At 34.5% G+C, this 21290-nt stretch overlaps 3 protein-coding genes across 3 annotated transcripts; 1 reads left to right on the forward strand and 2 right to left on the reverse strand.

Moving 5' to 3' along the window:
• Window positions 1-387: 387 nt before the first annotated feature.
• Window positions 388-1959, reverse strand: LOC132552627 (uncharacterized). Its single transcript, XM_060216849.1, has one exon. The coding sequence runs from the start codon at window positions 1957-1959 to the stop codon at window positions 388-390; it is 1572 nt and encodes a 523-aa protein (XP_060072832.1).
• A 3349-nt stretch (window positions 1960-5308) lies between these two features.
• On the reverse strand, window positions 5309-14409 carry LOC132550633 (mitochondrial coenzyme A transporter SLC25A42-like). Its single transcript, XM_060214757.1, has 8 exons — window positions 14291-14409; window positions 13100-13287; window positions 11592-11700; window positions 10840-11026; window positions 10008-10124; window positions 9237-9388; window positions 8659-8781; window positions 5309-7335 (listed from the first exon to the last, which is right to left on the reverse strand). Exons 2-8 carry the CDS (start codon window positions 13274-13276, stop codon window positions 7118-7120), a joined length of 1083 nt encoding a protein of 360 aa, XP_060070740.1. The 5' UTR covers window positions 13277-13287; window positions 14291-14409; the 3' UTR covers window positions 5309-7117.
• Window positions 14410-14572: 163 nt separating this feature from the next.
• On the forward strand, window positions 14573-20350 carry LOC132550949 (calmodulin-like protein 4). The gene is made up of 5 exons (XM_060215086.1): window positions 14573-14639; window positions 14745-14775; window positions 15769-15906; window positions 16592-16777; window positions 17097-20350. Exons 1-5 carry the CDS (start codon window positions 14637-14639, stop codon window positions 17192-17194), a joined length of 456 nt encoding a protein of 151 aa, XP_060071069.1. The 5' UTR covers window positions 14573-14636; the 3' UTR covers window positions 17195-20350.
• Window positions 20351-21290: the final 940 nt, after the last annotated feature.

Here is a 21290-nt window from a genome sequence, read left to right on the forward strand (position 1 = left end):
GTGAAATAGTAAGTTTGTCCTTCATAATATCCTCACAACAACAGGGCAGCGTGAAATAGTAATTAGGAAAGAAAAAGAGATTAGCTGCTGAAAAAATCTAAAGTTTTGAAATCCCAAGTGGGGATCAAACTTGCTTATTTCCATTGTCACGAAAAACAAAACGACGTGAAGTTAGATATCATGATGTTTCTAAGCCAATCGTATGGCCCCTATCAACCATTGATGACGTTTTTTTACGAGTGTAAACAATAATGTTTGGCTAATGCAGATCGATAAAACAGTAATAATCATGCGTGTGATATCCACAAACTTAGTTATCACTTGTAGTTTACTCCTGGACAATTACCTTCACAAGTGCAGGAGTTGTAAGCATGACAGAGCAACATTTCACTCGTAATATTTGATTTGTTGAAACGTAGTGTTTCTCTTCCCCTCCTTCACCTCCTGACACACCTGAATAAAAAGTACATTGTTTGGATCTATACTGATGGCTCCTCCCACAGTGTTGTGTAACGTTTTAATGAACTGACCTGATCCACTGATAAGTTCTATTATGTTTCTATTCTGGTCATTTATCACTAAATTTCCTACAGAATCGTAGACGATAAACATCTTTAAACATGTATTTTGTTGTAGCCCGCCTGCTATGTAGGTGAACATTTGTTTGAGTGACTTGTCATACACGTTGACACATAACCTTCTCTGGTCCGCGGCCTTGACATGTTCACAATATGCCACTGCTACGTTCCCTGTAACGGGACACCATGATAGCATATATGGCAACAACGATGTTTTTTTCTCATTCATGGTGGTGCATACTACAGACCCGGTGACTGTGCAGGCCACCAGTTTGTCTGTTGTAGCCAGTACAACAATCCTGTTACCTGTTACACACAGACAGGTCGGACTGTCACTTACTGTAAACTGTTTGACTGGTGTTTCTTGGTTGTGCATCAAATAGATAGTTTGTTTTCTATTACAAAACCAGAGATTACCGGTTGTGGGACACACACACATATCTTGGACATGTCCCTCAAGTTTTATCTTCCGTTTGATTTCGCCTTTGCTGTTTAAGAGAGTCAACGTTTTACATTCCGATTCTAGTACCCAAATTTCACCCTTTCGTGTTGCACATATGGAGATAGCTTTTGTCGCAAATGAAAATTGTGATACTATTGCTGATTGGTCAAGTAGTTTATAAGGTGAATGGTGGGTCGATGACTTGCCATCATCGGATGTTTTCCCTGATCCAGCGTTACCAACAGAAGACGTGTTCAATTGTGCGTTGATGGGTGTAGTAATAGACCCAACTGTGAATTTCCCTATTGCCTGTTGAAGATGATAAGTAACGTTAGTACACGGTTGATACTGGCAGGTTTGTAGAACAGGTTTATCAGGACCTCTATCATTCCCTATTGTATCAAATTCTGTGTCGTATACATCAACATCTGTACCTGTTTGAAGGACTTTCTTACATTCTTTAACTTCGGCTGATATGACGTCATATCTGTGTTGTGTGTCCTCCTTGTGTTGTCGTAGTTTCTCCAGGTTAATCCTCACTATTTCCTCACACTGGGACGTGATATCTGATATCAATACACCTATTATATGTTTACATTTCTTTTCATGTTGCTTCGTGTTGTTTGTGACTTCCTTTAATTCCGATGAAACCTTTGTCTCCTGAACCTCTGTAGATACCGTATCTTCTCTAAGTTGAGGAAGTGTATTGTTTTCAGATTTGTTGATAAATTCTAACATTGCACTTTTCTTTTCTGGTGCATAGACGTCAAGTTCCTCTAAATTGTGTGTCTTGTGTGAAGATTTGATACCACACGTTGTACACATTAGAATTTTACAATCCAAACAAACATAGACCACGTCTTTCTGTTTGTGGTTCGGACATTTCGAGCTTCCTTTACACCTTACTGTCTCCAGGGGAGTTCCTGATGTCGCCGCCATTTTTGTCTGGTTCAGACAAGGAAGTTGTACCTTGTATACACGTATCTAGATATGTGGTTCGATGTCGTTGACATATAATATGTTAGGTAATTTAATACATTTTGCTTAACAATGACGATCATATATAGGTAGTCTTATAAGTAAAAGAAAAGCATTTCAAAAATCAATTAAAATATGTACAAAAGTGAGGTGTTTTAAATAGAATATAGTTCGTGTGCATACGTTTCTATTTGAAAATGTGTTATAGTACACGTTTGTGCATGTCTGTATTCAAGATGTATCGTCATTTACACAATGATGTAGTCACGTGACTCAATGGTTTAGTTAATTACTCCATTTGTATAATACGAATTGTGATTTGATTATTTTCAATTTCTCTCTTTTACTGAAATACTGAACTGCGTTCAAATATACCGGTTATTTTGATCATACATATCCCTGTATTGTTTGCTACCAACAAATTCAACAGAATCTGAACTTATATTTTCTATAGAACGAGGGAAAATATGCACGAAAGAAAGATTTATGCAGTCTCATGAAAATGTAAGAGAAAAAGAACAGAAAAAAATCCATCTACTGTTTCATCAATGGGATAGACTAGCATGGTCCATGGTTATACTCCGGACTCGATGAATAACAGCTTTCAATACAAATATGGAAATAGATAAAGTATGTACGAGGTAATAAATCTAAATGTACCATACAGCTGTTTCGTCCTTCTACGACGCTACGGTGATTATGAGGGCCTAAATTGGTTGAAATTATTCTTAAAGGGTACCAAACTGGATACTGTAAATGAATAATGTTTTTTTCAGTTATTGAGAAGAAGCCGTTTAAACATAAAATTTGACCGAGGACAGACAACGGAACAACGTTTCCCTAAAAAAAGATTCGTTCACCTAACTTTCCAAACTTTTTTCAAATACAAGAACAGTAATCTCAGGAAAACACTGAAATTTACTGATCGTTTATCTGAAAAAATGCCTATAGTTGGTGATAATGAAAACATCCAAGCACACAGAAATATTGTCAATAAAGCATAGGCCGGGTCTTGGTGAAACAGGTCACTTCGAAACTAGAGCCTTATCTTTGACCCCCTCAGCTTCACTGTCTTCCTTGGTCTCCATTTTGTGTGTTCATGGGAATATCACTTTAGGTGAAGTAATTACCTATCGTGTACTATTTTTTGCCAAAACTTTGAGCCCCTTTGGGCCTGTAATCCAAACTGACATGGTACCACAGTGTATGAAATAATAAAACCATGTAAGAAAGCAATGGTACGACTGTTTATTAAAATTTCAAACAATGCTGTGATATTTTGTTCATATGGAGAGACTAGACATTCATTGTCTTATTCTGTATTTTCATTAAAGTACTACTCATAATGTTACAAAATAAGCCATATATGTCTTATGAGTGTGCAGGCACATACATGTGAAACAAAGAGAGAGAGTGAAGTCTGTAAAGTGAGAGGAGAGTTGTTGGTTAATAACATTTTTTTTCTACAGGAGTCATTGCAATAGAAAATCTGAAATAAAAAAAGAAATTCATTACTTTTAAAAATATCTCTTGAACTAATTTCAACAGGGAAGGATTTTTATTTTTAATGTGTAAATAATATGTAAGTTAACAATTAGAACACATTGTGTTTTTGAAGGACATGGATTATCGGGGACACAGAGAGGGAAAAGCAACAAGATGGCATTTTGATTCAATAAATAAATACATGCATTGTACTTTGAAAGGACTAATTCTTTTGGATACAGATAGAGACAAGGCAACAAGATGGTGCTATGAAGAAATATTGTGGTTTTGAAGGACAACATTTATTGGCAACCCTGTTAGGGACAAGGCAACAAGATGGCAATTTGAAGCAGGGAAGAAATATTGTGTATTTGAAGGGCAGTGATTGTTGGGGACAGATATGGACAAGGCAACAAGATGGCAATTTGATGCTGCAAAGAAATATTTTTTTAAAGAACAGTGATTGTTGGGTACACAGATATGGACAAGGCAACAAGATGGCAATTTGAAGCAGGGAAGAAATATTGTGTATTTGAAGGACAGTGATTGTTGGGTACAGATATGGACAAGGCAACAAGATAGTGAGTTTATGAAATAAAGAAATACAGATATTGTGTTTTCTGTGGATGGGGATTGTTGGGAACACAAAGACAGCGAGATTTTGTTGAAATGAATGAACAAAAATATTATATATCATTGGGATTAAATGCCTTTTTCTCAATTAACAAAAAGCTTGTATATAATTCAAAATGACACTGATCATTTAGGCTGTACAATGTTAGTACTTTTCAGCTTCAGTGAGTAAGGTAACCACTACAAAACTGTCTGATCCAGTCTTTAGCTTTTCAAGTTGTTATTTTGATAGTTCAAATTTTTGTGGTTTATTCAAAATCTTGAAACAAGAATCAAAGTGTGACATCCCTGGATATAAGATAATGTTTTTAATACTTGTTGCAATATACTGCTAGGTTCGAGAGAGCTACTATTAAGCTCTAGTGGTTTAAATTCTACGCGAATAAAATCAAATAATGACCTCTGATAAAGGAAGACGTCATTGAAAATGAAAAGTGTTCATTTATCAATTTTCACTTTCTGCAATTTTACTCTATCCTCCAAAATCTCTAAAAATGGAACCAACAAGAATTATAAACCCCGACAGTGAGTCATCACTGTAAGATTGTCTTTTATCACAGAAACATTTCAAATGATTCACAACATCACTTTATATCTGAATACTTGTATCATTTTCTGGTTGTTAATTGTATTTACTGTTATATATTTCTGAGAGCTTACATCTTTACATCCTTAAATACAATACTTGTTTCTGGTTTAAAGGTACAGTAACGGAGGAAATCAACTCCTTATCTAAACCCAAAAGGCCTAATAAGTCTCTGTTTTATATTGTCTCCAGGTTTTGTTTAGGGCTATTCCAGTAAAAAAAACCTATCCCATCCCAGGACTCCACGTTTTGATAAGGGTATTCCAGTAAAACATCTATCTCACCCCCCCTGGCCAGTAAAACATCTTTCTCACCCCAGGACTCCAGGTTTTGTTTAGGGCTATTGCAGTAAAACATTTATCCCACCCCAGGACTCGAGGTTTTGTTAAGGGGTATTCCAGTTAAACATTTATCCTACTCCAAGACTCCAGGTTTTGTTTAGGGCTATTCCAGTATAATGTGTATCCAGCCCATGACTCTAGGTTTTGTTAAGGGATATTCAAGCAACTTATCTATCCCAGTCCAAGACTTTATGTTTTGAATAAGGGTACTACCTAAAGGAATTAATGGATAAATTGTTTAAAAGTAATGAACAGGAATCACAACCATGAAGAGAAATGATTTATTTTAAAATCTTCATGTCACAGTAGAGGCTTTGATGAAATAGTCCAAAAATGGACTTCATGGTCTTTAAAGGTAATTTCTCTTAAAAAACATCAATACTTAAAAAAAATTTAATGTTGCTTTTAATTTTTGTCTAACATAAACACATTTCTTTCAAGCTGATACTTCATGTTCAGAAGCTGTTAAATTAAGATGTGTAAAATTTTGAACCCGTTTCACATAGAAATACCCAAACTTGTTTTCAAGCAAAGTAGAAACTAAAGTGTGCGTTCCACCTTAGGAATGATGACCAGAAGATGTTGTTGACCAATAATCCTCGTGATCAAACTACTACAGCATTCAATATTTTCCTTTTCTCAATTTAACAGCTTCACATTTCCCATTCAGTTTTTACAAATGTAATCTTTATGTATTATTATAGTGTTGAGGCTGATAGATGAAGTCTAAAGTACTTCTCATTCAGGATGGTTTACCATTTTAGCAGATTAGAAATCTTTTGTAATGAAGATGAATGAAAAAAAAAAAAAACAAGAAAGCACACACCCTTATGAATAGGACTGATATATCAACCCAGGGTTTCAAGAACACATAGCTGTTATTGTCAAAGTAATTCAAAGTCATGATTCAAGACATTGGATTTCTTTCTTTCCTTCATTCACAGGCACAAAAAAATGAAAATTGTTTAAAACATATAAACTTTTTTTCTTGAAACTTTAAGGACTTTTTAACATACCCAGAAGTGTACATAAATCGTATCTCTTATGACCTCAACAATTCTGAGAAAAATCAAGGTCAAAAAAAGGATTAGAAAAAATAATCAACAATATTTAAAAACAATAAAACCCTGACATTTGACACCAGAACAAAAAGATGTAACTTTCTGCTGATGACAGATAAAATTGAGCAAATCTAACATCTCCCCACTTAGTATTAAGAAAAAGTAGGTAAAATAAAGTTAACATGTGAACCAGTAAAGACCAAAGTATTAATGTGTCTTCAAACAAAATTAATGCAAAGCTCAACAAGATGAAAATTAATTATCAAGTAACAGGAATCAGGATTGAGATAAAGATTGGAATCCTTTTAGAATATAAATCAAACAAGACTGCTGCAGACTCCCAAAAGTGTGTACCAAGCTAGAAGTTGATGGAAGGTCTCATCAGAGGACGTCAGTCGGGATGTTAAAACTTCATTAGTTCTAAGGAAATGTTATACATTCAAATATCATCACACTCTATGGATAGTAGGCCAAGACAAATTTGTATCGCCAGTGGCTTTTGCAAGTTAAAGCCATATTTGAAACCACAGTTCAGATACTGAGACATATCGAGCTAAAATAATAATTACTGTTTGATCTCTTTCTTGACGAGAAAATATCTGTTTCTTATACAGTAGAATAAAAATTGACAGACATGTGAATCAAACAATAATTGTATTTTGAAAATTATATTATCTAACCTTCAATAAGCCCAAGGTGTCAACACATTATCTGTGACAGGGAAGGTGGGCTTATTGGAAGATGAGAGAGAGCACTTCTCGGTAAAAAAAAAGATGCAGTTGGGCTTATTACAAAGCCAGGGCTCATTGCCATATCAATAAGGTAAGTCAGGATTTCTGGGGTTAATAATATGAGCTGGACAGAAAACGCCATTCTTCTGACAACATACAGGCCACACATTCATATATACTCTGTATATACACCCAACAATATCAGCTTAATATAAAACTAAATATATCTCATTAAAAATGTCTATATAATTTGTTTTAGTCCTAAATAATTATCAATTATTTTTAATCTCCATCTAATTCGTCTATGTGGAACATTTTTCGTCGCCGTAACCATAGCGTTGTGACATCAAATGTTGCAAAACTGACACCAACAGCAATCGGTCCTTTCACCCAGTTTATGCTGAGGCCCTTGTATAGGCCCCTTTGAAAACCTTCTTCTTTTACCACAAGTTTAAATGTTTCAGTGACACTCCGGTAGTCATAAGAATGACCAGTTACCCCTGTGAACAGAAAACTTTACATACTGTATATGTGAAAATACTGAAATATAAAGAAAACTGAGTATGGATTTACTATTGTAGAATGATATTTTTTTTATTTTGGCATTAATGTTGCACAAACACTTCAATGATCCTATAATGCTCTTCATGTGTGGCATTAGTAAGTCATAGCCGCGAAAAAAAAGACTTCTCACTACAGTGACACTATCTTTACTTGAAGCAGATATCATTGTAATGTGTATATATAGCAGGGGTTTTTTTTTTAGTTGAAATTTGGAGGACATAAAAATGAATGCTTGGATTTAACACCAGGTGTCCTTCCAAACTTCCATTTAACACCAGGTGTCCAGGTGTCCTTCCAAACTTCCAAACTAAATCTGGCCAATTAAATTGCAGAACAGCTAAAAAGCAGTTCTTCCCAGAGGCTGTAGTAACATTCAATAGTATCCTACAAACAACTGCCATGTTTCTCTCATTTTATGACAAGAACCACATGCTACAATTGTATTCACATTACTTTCTAAAACATTTTCAAAAGACAACCTTGTGAAGTTAGCATTTTTTCACTTTACCATCAATTTACGAAAATATAGTACAATACTCATTTCAGTATATGAACAATTTAGGCCAAAATTTTGACAAAAGTCACTATTCTTCATGTTAATATGTGATGACTAAGGGGATCCCTAAATGTCTGGCTAGACATTTCATGTTTGTTTTTAAACAATAGCTGTGCATTGTGCCTGTAAACATTCAAAAACAGGCAATGTCCCACTCTTTAAATGTTGTCAGTTATTTACTCTATATCAAAAGCACCCTCTGCTTTCTGACAACGTACCATCACAAATGGGTGAATTATTACATCTCAAAACAGACATTGTCATTTTTGTACAAACCGAGTGATCACCACTAGTGGTCCACTGATAGGTAGGATATTTTACTAGGAAGTTTTCATTTCGATAAATCAAGAGAATGAAATATTGACTTTATTACTTAAATTCTTACATCACAGTCACACAAGAATCAACTGAAACCAATTTAATTTGGAATTCAAGTTTCTGAATCATTTTTGAACTGTGTAGTTGTCATGCCAGGTGACAACACTACTATATAAAGGATTTAGCCTTTGTTTTCAGTACTGCTTCTCTAGATTGTACATATACTTTTCATTTTTAATGATGTGGGAGGTAGGGAAAAATCTGCCTTGTTCACAAATAAAATTCCAAATTAGTCTTCCCGAAATACAACAAAAAAGAACTGACATCAAATTAACAGCTAAAAAACCAAAACCCTAGTACACGTCTTGGGCGTGAGAAACATTACCTGCTGTTTGCATCCTCCTACGTATAATATCCAGTGGATAAGAAGCTGATTGACTTAGAAGCCCTGCACAGGCTCCGAAGCAAAGGCGTTCTGCTAACGTGAGTTGCTTCCCTTTGTTGTATTCTAAAGACATCAAAAGTAATAAAATGCATGACAAAATCTAGATCTTTTTTAAAATAATTTTACCCTGCCTGCAACTCATACCTGTGACAAAAAGACCAAATTTCTGTTTTTTTTTTTTTTTTACAGATTTCACAGATATATCACTTCCATACATGGTTAGGTTAATATTTTTTAATCAAATTACTAATCAAAACCTACAGATAATTACTCTGAAACACAAGCTAGAGTCCTGGGGAGAATGAAACTGTCTAACAGTAATAAATGTACTTTGTAGTATCAACAAACAGCTGAAGTGGCAAGTTACATTGATAAACATTTACAAGAAAACATATAATAAACATGATCAAATTCAAGAAATTTTGCAAGAAAATGTGAAACAATTTGTTTGGAGATGAAAGTGTTCAAGACAAATTAAATATTATTGAAACTATTTGGGAAATGTTACAACAGTTTACCTGCATGCCATTTTTTAAGTGTTTCGTAGGTACAAAACCCCAGACCAGAGTAGATCACTGAACCATATAGAGTTGGTACAAAGCCACGATAAAGTGTCCTCAAACCCTCTTCTGTTTTTATCTTCAAAAACACTTCAAACAAGTTGTGGTATCTGTATAACAATACAACACATCATTGACCTTACTGTCAGCTTCACAACAGCTGTATAAGGATATATATTATTACCTGTATAAAGTGTCTGCTTTATACCATAACACTATAGAGAACCATGTAATCGGTGGGAGTTGAGATGTACTTGTTTATTGCAGTGATCATTCCATACCTGATATCTGATTGGATTATAAAAATAGTTTGTGATTGTGACCATAATATACTCTCCTTATATTTATTATTTATTATTTGTATAGCCTGTGTTGTGATTAAAGTCAATGACCTCTACACTCTTCCTGAAGCAGCATGACCCTAAATAAAAATTTGCTTGACTCTAAATAAAGAAAAGTTATCATGAATCAAATATACTATGTATGATAGTTGAACTGTAATAGGTATTTTGAAATTCGCTAAAGTATTTTGTGAACATACTGTTGCAAATGATATGCACAGTCAGTAAACTCATTTTATAATAATAAAATCACAACATATTTCAAACACATTAAGATAATCCAATACTACGATTTATCAGCTTAATGCTAGGAAATTCAAATCTGACCTGTCTGTAATGCTGTGAAACTGTCATTACAATATATTTATCCTGTGTAACTAGCACTTACCTGTCTTTTGCAGTGACAGCCATCCTAGCTCGGACTAAATCTAACGGATATGTCATAGACGATGCTGTAACACCTGCCATAGATCCCACCAGGAACCGTTTACCAGGTGGCAGGTGTCTACAATAAGATAAATGATAAAGTGAAAATCAACAAAGACAACCACAATCAAGATAACAAGGCATTTCCTGAATGTGAATATAGTCAGAAATAAAGCGCCATTCAATAACTACATCATACTGTCTCCTGTTACTACTAGGTTACATACTACATCTTGTTACCAGTGTTGTGATTGACTGAAGGTTCCAATCACATATGTATCATTAACATTTTGTTATCAGCCAGGAAATAAAAAGCGCCAAAAATTGCCAATTTAGATTTACTATAATGTAACAAGCTGATCTTTTCAAAAGCATCTTAGTTATATGATCAACAGAATCTTACAAATAATGTGATCAAATGAAAAAGTCTAGGACTTGATTTCTAAATGTGATATAAATGTTAACTCATGTAAGACCTTCTATAAGCACTGTCACACCTTGCTGATTTTGCCAGAAATATATCAGTCACAATTTTTTTTTTTTAATTTTGGGGATCAGAACTAGTATGGAATGCCATAGCATCACATCACTAAGAATCCAATATCAGTGTCAGGATATAGTTAAGACATTAGCCAGAAAATTAGCAATGGAGAGCAGTGGCAGAAATATGCTCAAAATTTCTGAAGTTAAATTCCTATAGTGGACAACTGAACTACACCAGTAGTACGATGGTACAACCAGCAAGGTACGTCAGTGGTGTGTGACAAGAGTTTGAGATAATGTACAGGACATACTTCCTCTTGGAATTAAACATGAAGAATCGTTTATATTGTTCATGGGCGGTGTACTGAATAGCTGCATAGGGGATGATTCTTGCCATTGTTGCTGAATTGCCTCGCCACAAAGCCAGGAACCCTTCATTCTTCCATGTATTACAGAGGAAGACATAGGCATCTCTTACAGAGAACTGTGTATTGGAAACTGAAAAAAAAACCCAACATATCCTCAATAAACAGGATAGATTAAAAGCAACATCTTTCTTGAAAATTCTTTCTTTAACAATCACTCTACAAAAAGGAATGTAAATTGTTCACAATGGCAAAGCTTTCAATGAACGCAAATTGGTATAGGTATTATTTGCAGAAAATGATTTCTGACGCTTTCAATTTTATCCTTGAAATCAAATACCTTATTTTAATGAACAAAACTTCACAAAATATGTGAAGATCTACCAACGATTTTCCTAATTTTGATTATATATTTTAGGACTTTTGAGTTTGAACCCCAAAATAATGATGTATTAGTTGATAAGAGACAGGTTATTAATATTATCAATTATACATCATCTTAAAAGAAAACATTCACTGTTGCCATCCTTTGGTCAAAATTTTGAATTCAATAACATTGATGTGACCTCTGTGCCTTTCGTAACAGCCAACATACAGTATACATATACAAATATCATAATGATTTTTATATTCAGATTGTTTGATTTTTTTACCATCTTTATTAAGCCTTAATAAGGTTCTCTATGTTTGGTATTTACTTTGGAAGTGGATCTTAGTTCGGTCCAGTGGTGCAATAACTGTTTTAGCTACAGCCCCAGCCACAGCTCCTGCTATGAGAGAGGTGATGATTTTATTGTGGTTTGGAACCTGTGGACAAAAAAAAATGTCATTTTAGGACACACTTTAATACACCACTACATTCTTTTTTTTTCATATCATAATATAAGCCAAAATATTCTATGTATGTATTTTGTGATATGAAATTTGTAACGAAAGTACAAGATATGTTTGAGAAAACAATATATTGGCGAGCCAACACTCTTGAGGTCTTAGATTGCAGTTATGTTCCTGGACAGATCCCACAGGGTATTCAATAGAGATCCTTAAAATGTGGTAAACATAATAATAAGAAAAAGGATACTCCACATCCAAGAACTAGTGCTTATGTTTATTCTCACGAGTAAACCGTTGACATGTTTCGACACTATGAGGCCGTCATGTTGAGTATCCCTTATGTTATTATTAAGATATGTTTGAGAAATGCTGCACCCCAAGGGAAGTCATTCATGATGGATAGATGGGGCCTTCCAACATTCAATTAAAAGGCATTTTTAAAATACATCAAATTTTGTTGAAATCTGACGCTAGTAGTGACATGGTAAAAGTCAAAGTCATTGACAGAAACAATAAATGATCTATTCTAATATAAAAGACCAGTAGCTCTGGTAAACATTGATAGATTTTGATCAATATTGTACCCATTCAAGACCTCACTCAAATAAAGCAATATATACGCACCAAATATAAAGAAATACACCAAATATTGACGGAAATCCAACAACTAATAAGAAGGTCAAAAGTCAAGATCAAGGTTCAAAGTTCAGGGTACCATATTCTTAATCAGGAACCTGGCATAAGTAAACATGCCAAATATGAAAATCCAAGATATTAGTTTAAGTAATATGCAGACAAACAATATGTGATTCAGATCTACAATGTGGGGGCATAAAAAGAGACCTAGATTATGACTGCAATGTTAATTTGCTCAAATGTCAATAAAACAAAGATAATCACTGCCAAACTCAAAGATTATATCATGTATATACAGTGTAAAATAGATATATCATATATACAGTGTTTACAAAAAGTTTGAAGTAGACTACAGTAACCTGAAAGGAGATGAAAAATATTGGGATGCATTGACTAGTCACCAAAGTATTGAAGAATTTAATCATTGTTCTTTACTCCAAATATCCATATCCATGATTTTGAATAAGAAACATATGCCATGATGCACTAATCCTGTGTTAAAAAAAGATAATTTTAAGACAAGAACAAATTTTCCATTATTCAGTTTGTTATTCATTTCATCTTCGGAAAATTGATAAAGCTCATGCAGATTCAAGCCATTGTTAACCTAGAAACTTGACCAAATGATATTGGAAATATTGACAAGTCCCATAGACTAATGAGTTCTGTAAGTTTAGGAATGTTCAGAATGTGTTCAGGACATAAAAGTAAGTGCACTGCACTATAAATACCATACCTTCTGATTGATACGATGTTCTTCATGATGATGATGTTCGACATCACCATTACCATGGCGATGGGTTGAGGTAGTTGGCTCTACATTAGTGGAGGCGGCAAGAAGGCTGAGATTTGATTTTTTAAGAACTTCTGGGTGCAAATTTGTCTCTTCTACAGACACACCCATTCCTAACATTCCAGTGAAGCCTACAAATGGATACAAAATTAGAGCTATGTTGCTCTTATAACTAAAACTTAACAACAACTTCTTTTCTGCTAACCTGACATATCCTTTATTTTTGAAGTTCATGATATACCCGAAAAATTTTCTTTTTTTTTAATTTTTCTGTAAATAAATCTAGACTTTTTCTCTATATACCTTACAGATTATTAACATTTCTTTTAAAAAAACAAGGTCTTATTGTTTGTTATATCAGTGGAAATACACATTTCTGAGGACTTCTATATTTCTTAAGATTCCTTTATGAACAAATCTTTTCAAATCAACCTTAAATCACATAACACAAAGCAGGTATATATTTTCAGTGGGTATTTAGATCTTCACTCATCTTCTCATATCAGTTCGGGAAAACTCAGAATATGACAAGGTCGGAGAATCCTGACTGCTTATGATAACTCGTACGTGATAATATACATACAGTTATAAATCTCTAGCTATAGATCAAGACAATGCATGGACCGTTAGTACTTCATTGTCTTCAACTGGTACATGGAATTAATGAAGGAGACAAGTACTAGTCACATGCGTATATACACAGCAAAAAATGTCCCAGATCATGAACATAGCTCAAAAATTATCCTTACATAATCTGCGCAGTGATATAATCACAAAAATAAATACCCATTTTTCGATCGACAAGTTTTGTATCGTTTCGTAACATGGATTTCAAAGACCAGAGAATATAACAGTGAAAAAAACGTTTTAAGAGCACAAAATCTATGCTGGCCTATATAAGGACATATGACCTACTGGTACACATGATATTGTTACATTCTTGCACACAGGTAAGTATGATAGCAATGACGAGGAGATGCGAACAGACATGACTAACCGACCCATTTAATAACACTGAAAGCGACTCCAGATAATGTTTACAAACTGACACAGCAGTTTTGTCGTCTGTTCTTTTCCGGTTCGTTATAGCTTGTTTTTCAAATTGCATTAAACATACTGATAGAAATAGCTTACCTTTGGTGACTACATACTAAATACGAGCGGAATTAGGATGAAACTGTTTTCAATAAACCTTTCTTCTATCAAACATAGTCGGTGTATGCAAAATACACGGACGGTTCAAGGTTTCAACTATGACACTTCAGCCTCGTGAATTTGGCGTTACCTCCCCTGACTATGTGCGGGATGAATATGGATGAAATGTCAACTTTCTGATCCAGTGAAATTGATCCAATAATTCAAAAGAAGGAATTGGCAATATTTTACTAACCTTTTCAGAGTCAGTTTTTTATAAAGGGATATATTTTACTTAAAAATCTGTCCCGCAGTAAATCATCGGTTTTGCACCTGTGCTGTCAAGATGGTGAGTGACACCTAAATTCAGTGAAATAATATAAACATTTTGGAGTGTCATTTCGTGATAAAAAGTATTACATGTCATTGAAATGTGTATATTTCTTTATTTCAGGCATATTCCTTCAGTCAAACAGATATAGATCGTAAGTATCCATAGCGAGCACAGGTGCCACACCCATTATCAGGTAGTTTAATTAAGCCCCACTCACAATAACCAGTATTCCTGTAGTGTGACTGTTGCCATAACCTGGTAATCCCAGCTAAAAAGTAGAGAAAGGTTAACCGTTGAAAATTGATGCGAAGTAAATGAATGTTTTGGCAGAGTGTTTAACCAAAACATAAGGTGAAAATTCTATAGACCTGAAACATAAAAACTGTGATGTCAACTGATGTTTACATTGAGAACCACGTTTCATCTGTGCTGTTTTGTTGTTTATTTACCTCAATATGATCAGATGTGATCTGTTTTTTTTCTAAGTGAGGTCATTTTCAGATTGAATTGGAGCCTTCTGTATAGTTTGAATGGACTTTCTGAAAACAACTAGGGTCCTTATTAATTTATATGTGTTAAAGAACAGAGAAAATACACATTTTTGTTGAGTGCCCTTATCAGGAATCCAATCGGAGTCTGTGGCGTGATAAACGACCGGCTCTGCCAACTAAGCCAAAGAAGTGTGCTCCATCAGCTGAATGACAGAGACTGTATTTGACACTATATACAAGCCACTCCAACCTGCTCCTATTACATTTGTTTCAAAAGACTAAAGTGATAAATGAGCCCCCTCCCATAGTTCATGTATAACATGGGACAGTGCATTAGGATTTTAACTTCCTGTAACCATATAACACCCCCTTAATATACTTTGATTCCCATTTAAATAACTCCCTTTTTCAGTCACTACAACAATCATTACCATGATGACTTAATTTTTAAACGACTGTCTGAAGGATAAGTTTATGGTCTACTCTATTTGAAAATGATGCAATCCGCCCGTTACCTGACTAAAGACGGCAGCGAGATTCTGCCTAAATGTTTTATGCTTTACAAATCTCATTCTCTATTTTCTCTGTAGAGTTTTCTACATTTTGTAACAGGAATGTGAATTTTGGTTTGACAGCCTGAATGTGTGTTTCAGGTTTCAAGGAGTGCTTTTTCTACCATGCACGTAAGGGAAATATTGGAAGTAAGGAGGAGCTAGGGTATATCATGCAGTCACTTGGGTACAGCCCTACCCCTGATGAGGTCAACAAGTACTACACCTCATACAGTAAAGGTATTAAGAACACTTTCATGTTAAATATTTGTAGTGGCTAGAAAATGTGTTGTGAAAAATCATTTCATGGATCATAATATATATTTCATTGTGTAAACATGCACAATATTAGAAAGCAGGGTTTTCCATAATTTTGTTAGTAGTAGGCTGTGTAGTGAAAGTAGGAGGCTGGCCTGCCGTGTACGTGTATTCGTGTACGGAACATTATTACGGAACTGGATTGGTGTAGGCGGCCAAATGATCAAAGTAGCCGGTCAAATTGGCCGGTGACTGACTTTTATGGAAAACCCTGAGAAAGGGTTATTTTTAAAGTATTATTTATTTAGAGTATATTTGAAATCATGTAAAATGGACAATATTTCATGATTTGATTGATAAAGACTTAAATCAATGTGAATCTGTTGTCTGAGTCTGCGATACCTCAGTCAGTCAGAGCCATTTTCCTACATATTCTCTGGTGAAGATCTGAGGTTGGTAGTTCAGTGCTCTGTACCTGTGACAGTTTGTGTGTCTCAGTAAGCTGAGAAATGTACTAATCTGTGCTCACATGATTGCTCTGGATGGCATGTGACACCCCTCTCATATGTTGTTCAGTGAGGTAGCCACCAGCTACTACAAGGAGACCCCACCAAACAAATGGTTGTTGTAAATTTTTTCATATGCCATTATCCTCTTGTGTCTCCAGGAAGCAACAAAATGGACTTCGCATCATTCCTCGAAGCCATGCATGACCATTCCAAGGTGGAAAATGTAGACAAAGAGTTGCTGAATGCCTTCGTGGCACATGACCAGGAGAAGAAAGGTTATGTACCGGCTGGTGAAGTCCGAAACATCCTCATGAAGATTGGGATGCAGCTGTCTCGGGGTGAAGGTCAGTGTATATGCAACTCTCTTAGGGTGAAGGTCAGTGTGTGTACAACTGTCTCAAGGTGAAGGTCAGTGTGTGTACAACTATCTTTAGATGATGGTCAGTGTGTGTCCAACTGTCTCAATTTCACAAAAAAAAATAGCAATGAAGGATAATTGTGTTGAAAAACAGAGAAAAATAGAACATTTGATGTTATATTTCTTATGATTATTTTGAACTTGTATTTAAATCTTATCAGCTGTTCTATTTATAGATCTTCAGGTAAATTTGCACAAATTCTAATAACTGTGAGTGGTTTCTGAATCTTTATTTATTTCCATAGTGGATGCTTTATTCCGGGAAACTAATGTGACACCTGGTGGCCAAATTCGATACCATGACTTTCTGAAGACTCTTCTGATGCCTGTGCCCGACTATTGACCAACCAGGTTGTGTTACATAAGACTATTATTGATGTTCCAATCAGAAGAGATGTTACATGTGGATAAGAAGACATTACTGCAGTGTTCAGAAATCAACCAATCAGATTCATTGTCTCTTAAAATATGTTTAGTGCTGTAATTTGATTTGTGAGATCCATCAATGTTTTACAGTTTTTATCTATGAAATCACCGGTAAAAATGCTATGCAAATGTTCTTAAGGTTTTATCACCAAGAAGTGTTTTTACAAGACAGGAAGTATGAAGTTGGCTTATTGGTCTAGTTAAAGTGATTGTGTGAATGGATGTGAGAAATATTTGTTTGATGATAACCAAATAACGTACAGTATGATGCATCAGAGAATCTCGCTAAACAATCTTGTGATCAGTTCAGCCAAAACCTTATATAATTATAAGGATTTTCTCATACATTAGTAAGAAAACTGTTTGCAGTTCAATAACTTGGATAAAATTTTCTTAAACTCCATATATTTAGAATTTCTTTACTTCTTGGATTTCTCCATGTGGATCGAAATTATACTTTATTAGCCATGAGTGGTTTGGAATATTTATTACTGAGATGATGAAGTTTGTTTGAGAGTTTCAAGCACTGACCTAGCAAGGAACAGTACTTCTGCTTTGAGTTAAATACTGTAAATGTGCTGAATTCTGTGCTGTCTAATTTTAGTGCTGGTAAATTAGCACGATGATGACTTAGCGCATCCATTATGACTTGATAAATAAATAACATCAATTGTAATTGATAGCAATGATGTTTCAGCACTGTATTTTCAGTGCACAAAGTATTGAAATAAGATAACCTCTTAAATACTTAAATATACAGTACCAATATAAAAGACAGCTGTCCGAAGAGGAAAATTAAACACAGCATTGCTATATTTACACTTGTCAACATCCTGAGTTACTGTTAAAATCACTAATTTTCATGGAGGATTTATTTTCATTGATTTCATAGGTATTCCTAACCTGCTAACTGGTCCAGGAAATGTTAAAATAAGTACAAGTAGATTTATTGGAACTATATTCACCCACAAAATCATGTATCCATGAAGAAGCAATTTTTTTGAAAAATACAAAATACATGATTTTACTGTAAGTTGTTCTTTGTGATTTAATTGCTACTTATCAGAGGTAAAGGTCTCATTTTTTGAGATGTCCCTTAGAACAGTTTTGAGATGTCCCTTAGAACAGTTTTGAGATGTCCCTTGGAACTGTTTTGAGATGTCCCATAGAACAGTTTTGAGATGTCCCTTAGAACAGTTTTGAGATGTCCCTTGGAACAGTTTTGAGATGTCCCTTAGAACAGTTTTGAGATGTCCCTTGGAACTGTTTTGAGATGTCCCATAGAACAGTTTTGAGATGTCCCTTAGAACAGTTTTGAGATGTCCCTTAGAACAGTTTTGAGATGTCCCTTAGAACAGTTTTGAGATGTCCCTTGGAACAGTTTTGAGATGTCCCTTAGAACAGTTTTGAGATGTCCCATAGAACAGTTTTGAGATGTCCCTTAGAACAGTTTTGAGATGTCCCTTAGAACAGTTTTGAGATGTCCCTTAGAACTGTTTTGAGATGTCCCTTAGAGAGTTTTGAGATGTCCCTTAGAACAGTTTTGAGATGTCCCTTAGAACAGTTTTGAGATGTCCCTTAGAACAGTTTTGAGATGTCCCTTAGAACTGTTTTGAGATGTCCCTTGGAATAGTTTTGAGATGTCCCTTAGAACTGTTTTGAGATGTCCCTTGGAACAGTTTTGAGATGTCCCTTAGAACTGTTTTGAGATGTCCCTTGGAACAGTTTTGAGATGTCCCTTAGAACAGTTTTGAGATGTCCCTTAGAACAGTTTTGAGATGTCCCTTAGAACAGTTTTGAGATGTCCCTTAGAGAGTTTTGAAATGTCCCTTAGAACAGTTTTGAGATGTCCCTTAGAACAGTTTTGAGATGTCCCTTAGAACAGTTTTGAGATGTCCCTTAGAACAGTTTTGAGATGTCCCTTAGAGAGTTTTGAAATGTCCCTTAGAACAGTTTTGAGATGTCCCTTAGAACAGTTTTGAGATGTCCCTTAGAGAGTTTTGAAATGTCCCTTAGAACAGTTTTGAGATGTCCCTTAGAACTGTTTTGCGATGTCCCTTGGAACAGTTTTGAGATGTCCCTTAGAACAGTTTTGAGATGTCCCTTAGAACAGTTTTGAGATGTCCCTTAGAACAGTTTTGAGATGTCCCTTAGAGAGTTTTGAAATGTCCCTTAGAACAGTTTTGAGATGTCCCTTAGAACAGTTTTGAGATGTCCCTTAGAGAGTTTTGAAATGTCCCTTAGAACAGTTTTGAGATGTCCCTTAGAACTGTTTTGCGATGTCCCTTGGAACAGTTTTGAGATGTCCCTTAGAACAGTTTTGAGATATCCCTTAGAACAGTTTTGAGATGTCTCTTGGAACAGTTTTGAGATGTCCCTTGGAATAGTTTTGAGATGTCCCTTAGATCAGTTTTGAGATGTCTCTTGGAACATTTTTGAGATGTCCCTTAGAACAGTTTTGAGATGTCCCTTAGAACAGTTTTGAGATGTCTCTTAGAACAGTTTTGAGATGTCCCATAGAACATTTCAATGTCTCCATAACATAGTAAATGTGTTTGATTTATAAAATATGTTATTATTACCCGTTATATATAAGATTTATGGTATACATTTAAACTTTTTATGTAAATTCAATTTTGTTCGACTTTACAAAGCAGGTTGTGACCTGTCTACACTGTTGATACAAAGTATATGAGGTCATTAAAATCAGTTTGAGAATTTTCATCATTGTAAAGATTGTTTTAACTACATGGTCAAATGTATTTGTTATTTTTGTTAAAAGTGATAAGCTCTCATGCTAACGAGTAAAGTCTAAAATTCTGTCATCTTTTCTCAATTTCAGTATTGGGTAACGACAATATATGGTGACCTCTGACCTTTTGTCTGTGTTTTGGTGACATGAGAAGTTTAGTTAATGCTTGTTCATTATATAACATAAGGTCCTTTTGAATGAATTCCTGAATAATATGACTTTGTTTTCAAACAATAGCACAGAGTTACATAATGTGTAATATATTGAATTTGATGCACAATTTATATTTAATATAAATCATGTGAAAATTTCACTTCAACATTCCATTAATATTTATATTGAATTTATATTAAAATTTAATTAAAAAGACAAAATTGTTTGTGTTGCGAATTTTTTGTGATTCTTGCATTTAATGACAATACAGAAAATGTCTTCAAAGGAAAATATAGTATAACACTGATACACACTTTGTTTAAGATTTATTGGAGTTATTGCCCTTTGAAAGATCACCTATTTAATGGTAATGATTAGCTGATGGAAAGAAATGCCATTTAAGGGTTGTTGTTCATAGATGTTTGAGACGTGGCTTAAACAGTTAAAGGTAACAATGCTCTTTACTGTGTTTCTTCAATTGTGCTTAGTGGTAGGCAGTGATACTGTATATCACTACTCTATGTTGTCCATTTGTCATGTTTTGTCAACACAAAATTGTTACTTTAGCTCAATGTTTTTATTGTAAGGATCATTCTGATGACTTTATAGCGGTCAACACATCAAGAACAGCTTCTTTAATGTTGAGAATCCCTTATCAAACTCATAGACAACTTCCAATGTAATTAAGAGAAGACTGCTTAATATCATATCTATGTTAGCAGAAAATGTGATATGAACAGGAAAGTGACATTCAACAGTTGATATTTTTTCGGCTGAAAAACTTGGCATTGAAAAAAGAGAGTGTAAAGGAAAACTAATTAAATTGAAAAAGAACCAAATGTACAATATCATTTTAGACTCCGGTAGTAGGAACTAGGCTTCATATTTAAATAGCTGGATGGAATATTAGCTGTAGATAACTTCTGTTTACTTGACATTTGACAGTTTCCTGATATAAGTGACATCTGTGGTACTTTTTAATTCTCAAGACTACAAATAATAAAATGTCAGTACACAATTATTTGGCGCTACACGATTCATGATTCAAACTAAATTTTTTGTCAACATTTAAATTCTACTACATTACAATTCAATTTAAACCCTTCAT

The sequence above is a fragment of the Ylistrum balloti genome, unplaced genomic scaffold, assembly GCF_031769215.1.
Source record: "Ylistrum balloti isolate Yb309-2 unplaced genomic scaffold, AGI_CSIRO_Ybal_v1 Utg369564, whole genome shotgun sequence".
Lineage (NCBI taxonomy): Eukaryota > Metazoa > Mollusca > Bivalvia > Pectinida > Pectinidae > Ylistrum > Ylistrum balloti.

Bases quoted from the DNA above. Each gene is read 5' to 3' on its own strand.
- LOC132550633 (XM_060214757.1), bottom strand. From the start codon at position 13,276: ATGTTAGGAATGGGTGTGTCTGTAGAAGAGACAAATTTGCACCCAGAA. The intron at 11,701-13,099 runs GTATGGTATTTA...TTTTGTCCACAG, and splicing joins AACATCGTATCAATCAGAAG to GTTCCAAACCACAATAAAAT. The intron at 9,389-10,007 runs GTAAGTGCTAGT...ATTGTTATACAG, and splicing joins GCTGTCACTGCAAAAGACAG to ATACCACAACTTGTTTGAAG.
- LOC132552627 (XM_060216849.1), bottom strand. From the start codon at position 1,959: ATGGCGGCGACATCAGGAACTCCCCTGGAGACAGTAAGGTGTAAAGGA.
- LOC132550949 (XM_060215086.1), top strand. The intron at 14,776-15,768 runs GTAAGTATCCAT...TGTGTGTTTCAG, and splicing joins CAGTCAAACAGATATAGATC to GTTTCAAGGAGTGCTTTTTC. The intron at 15,907-16,591 runs GTATTAAGAACA...TTGTGTCTCCAG, and splicing joins CTACACCTCATACAGTAAAG to GAAGCAACAAAATGGACTTC.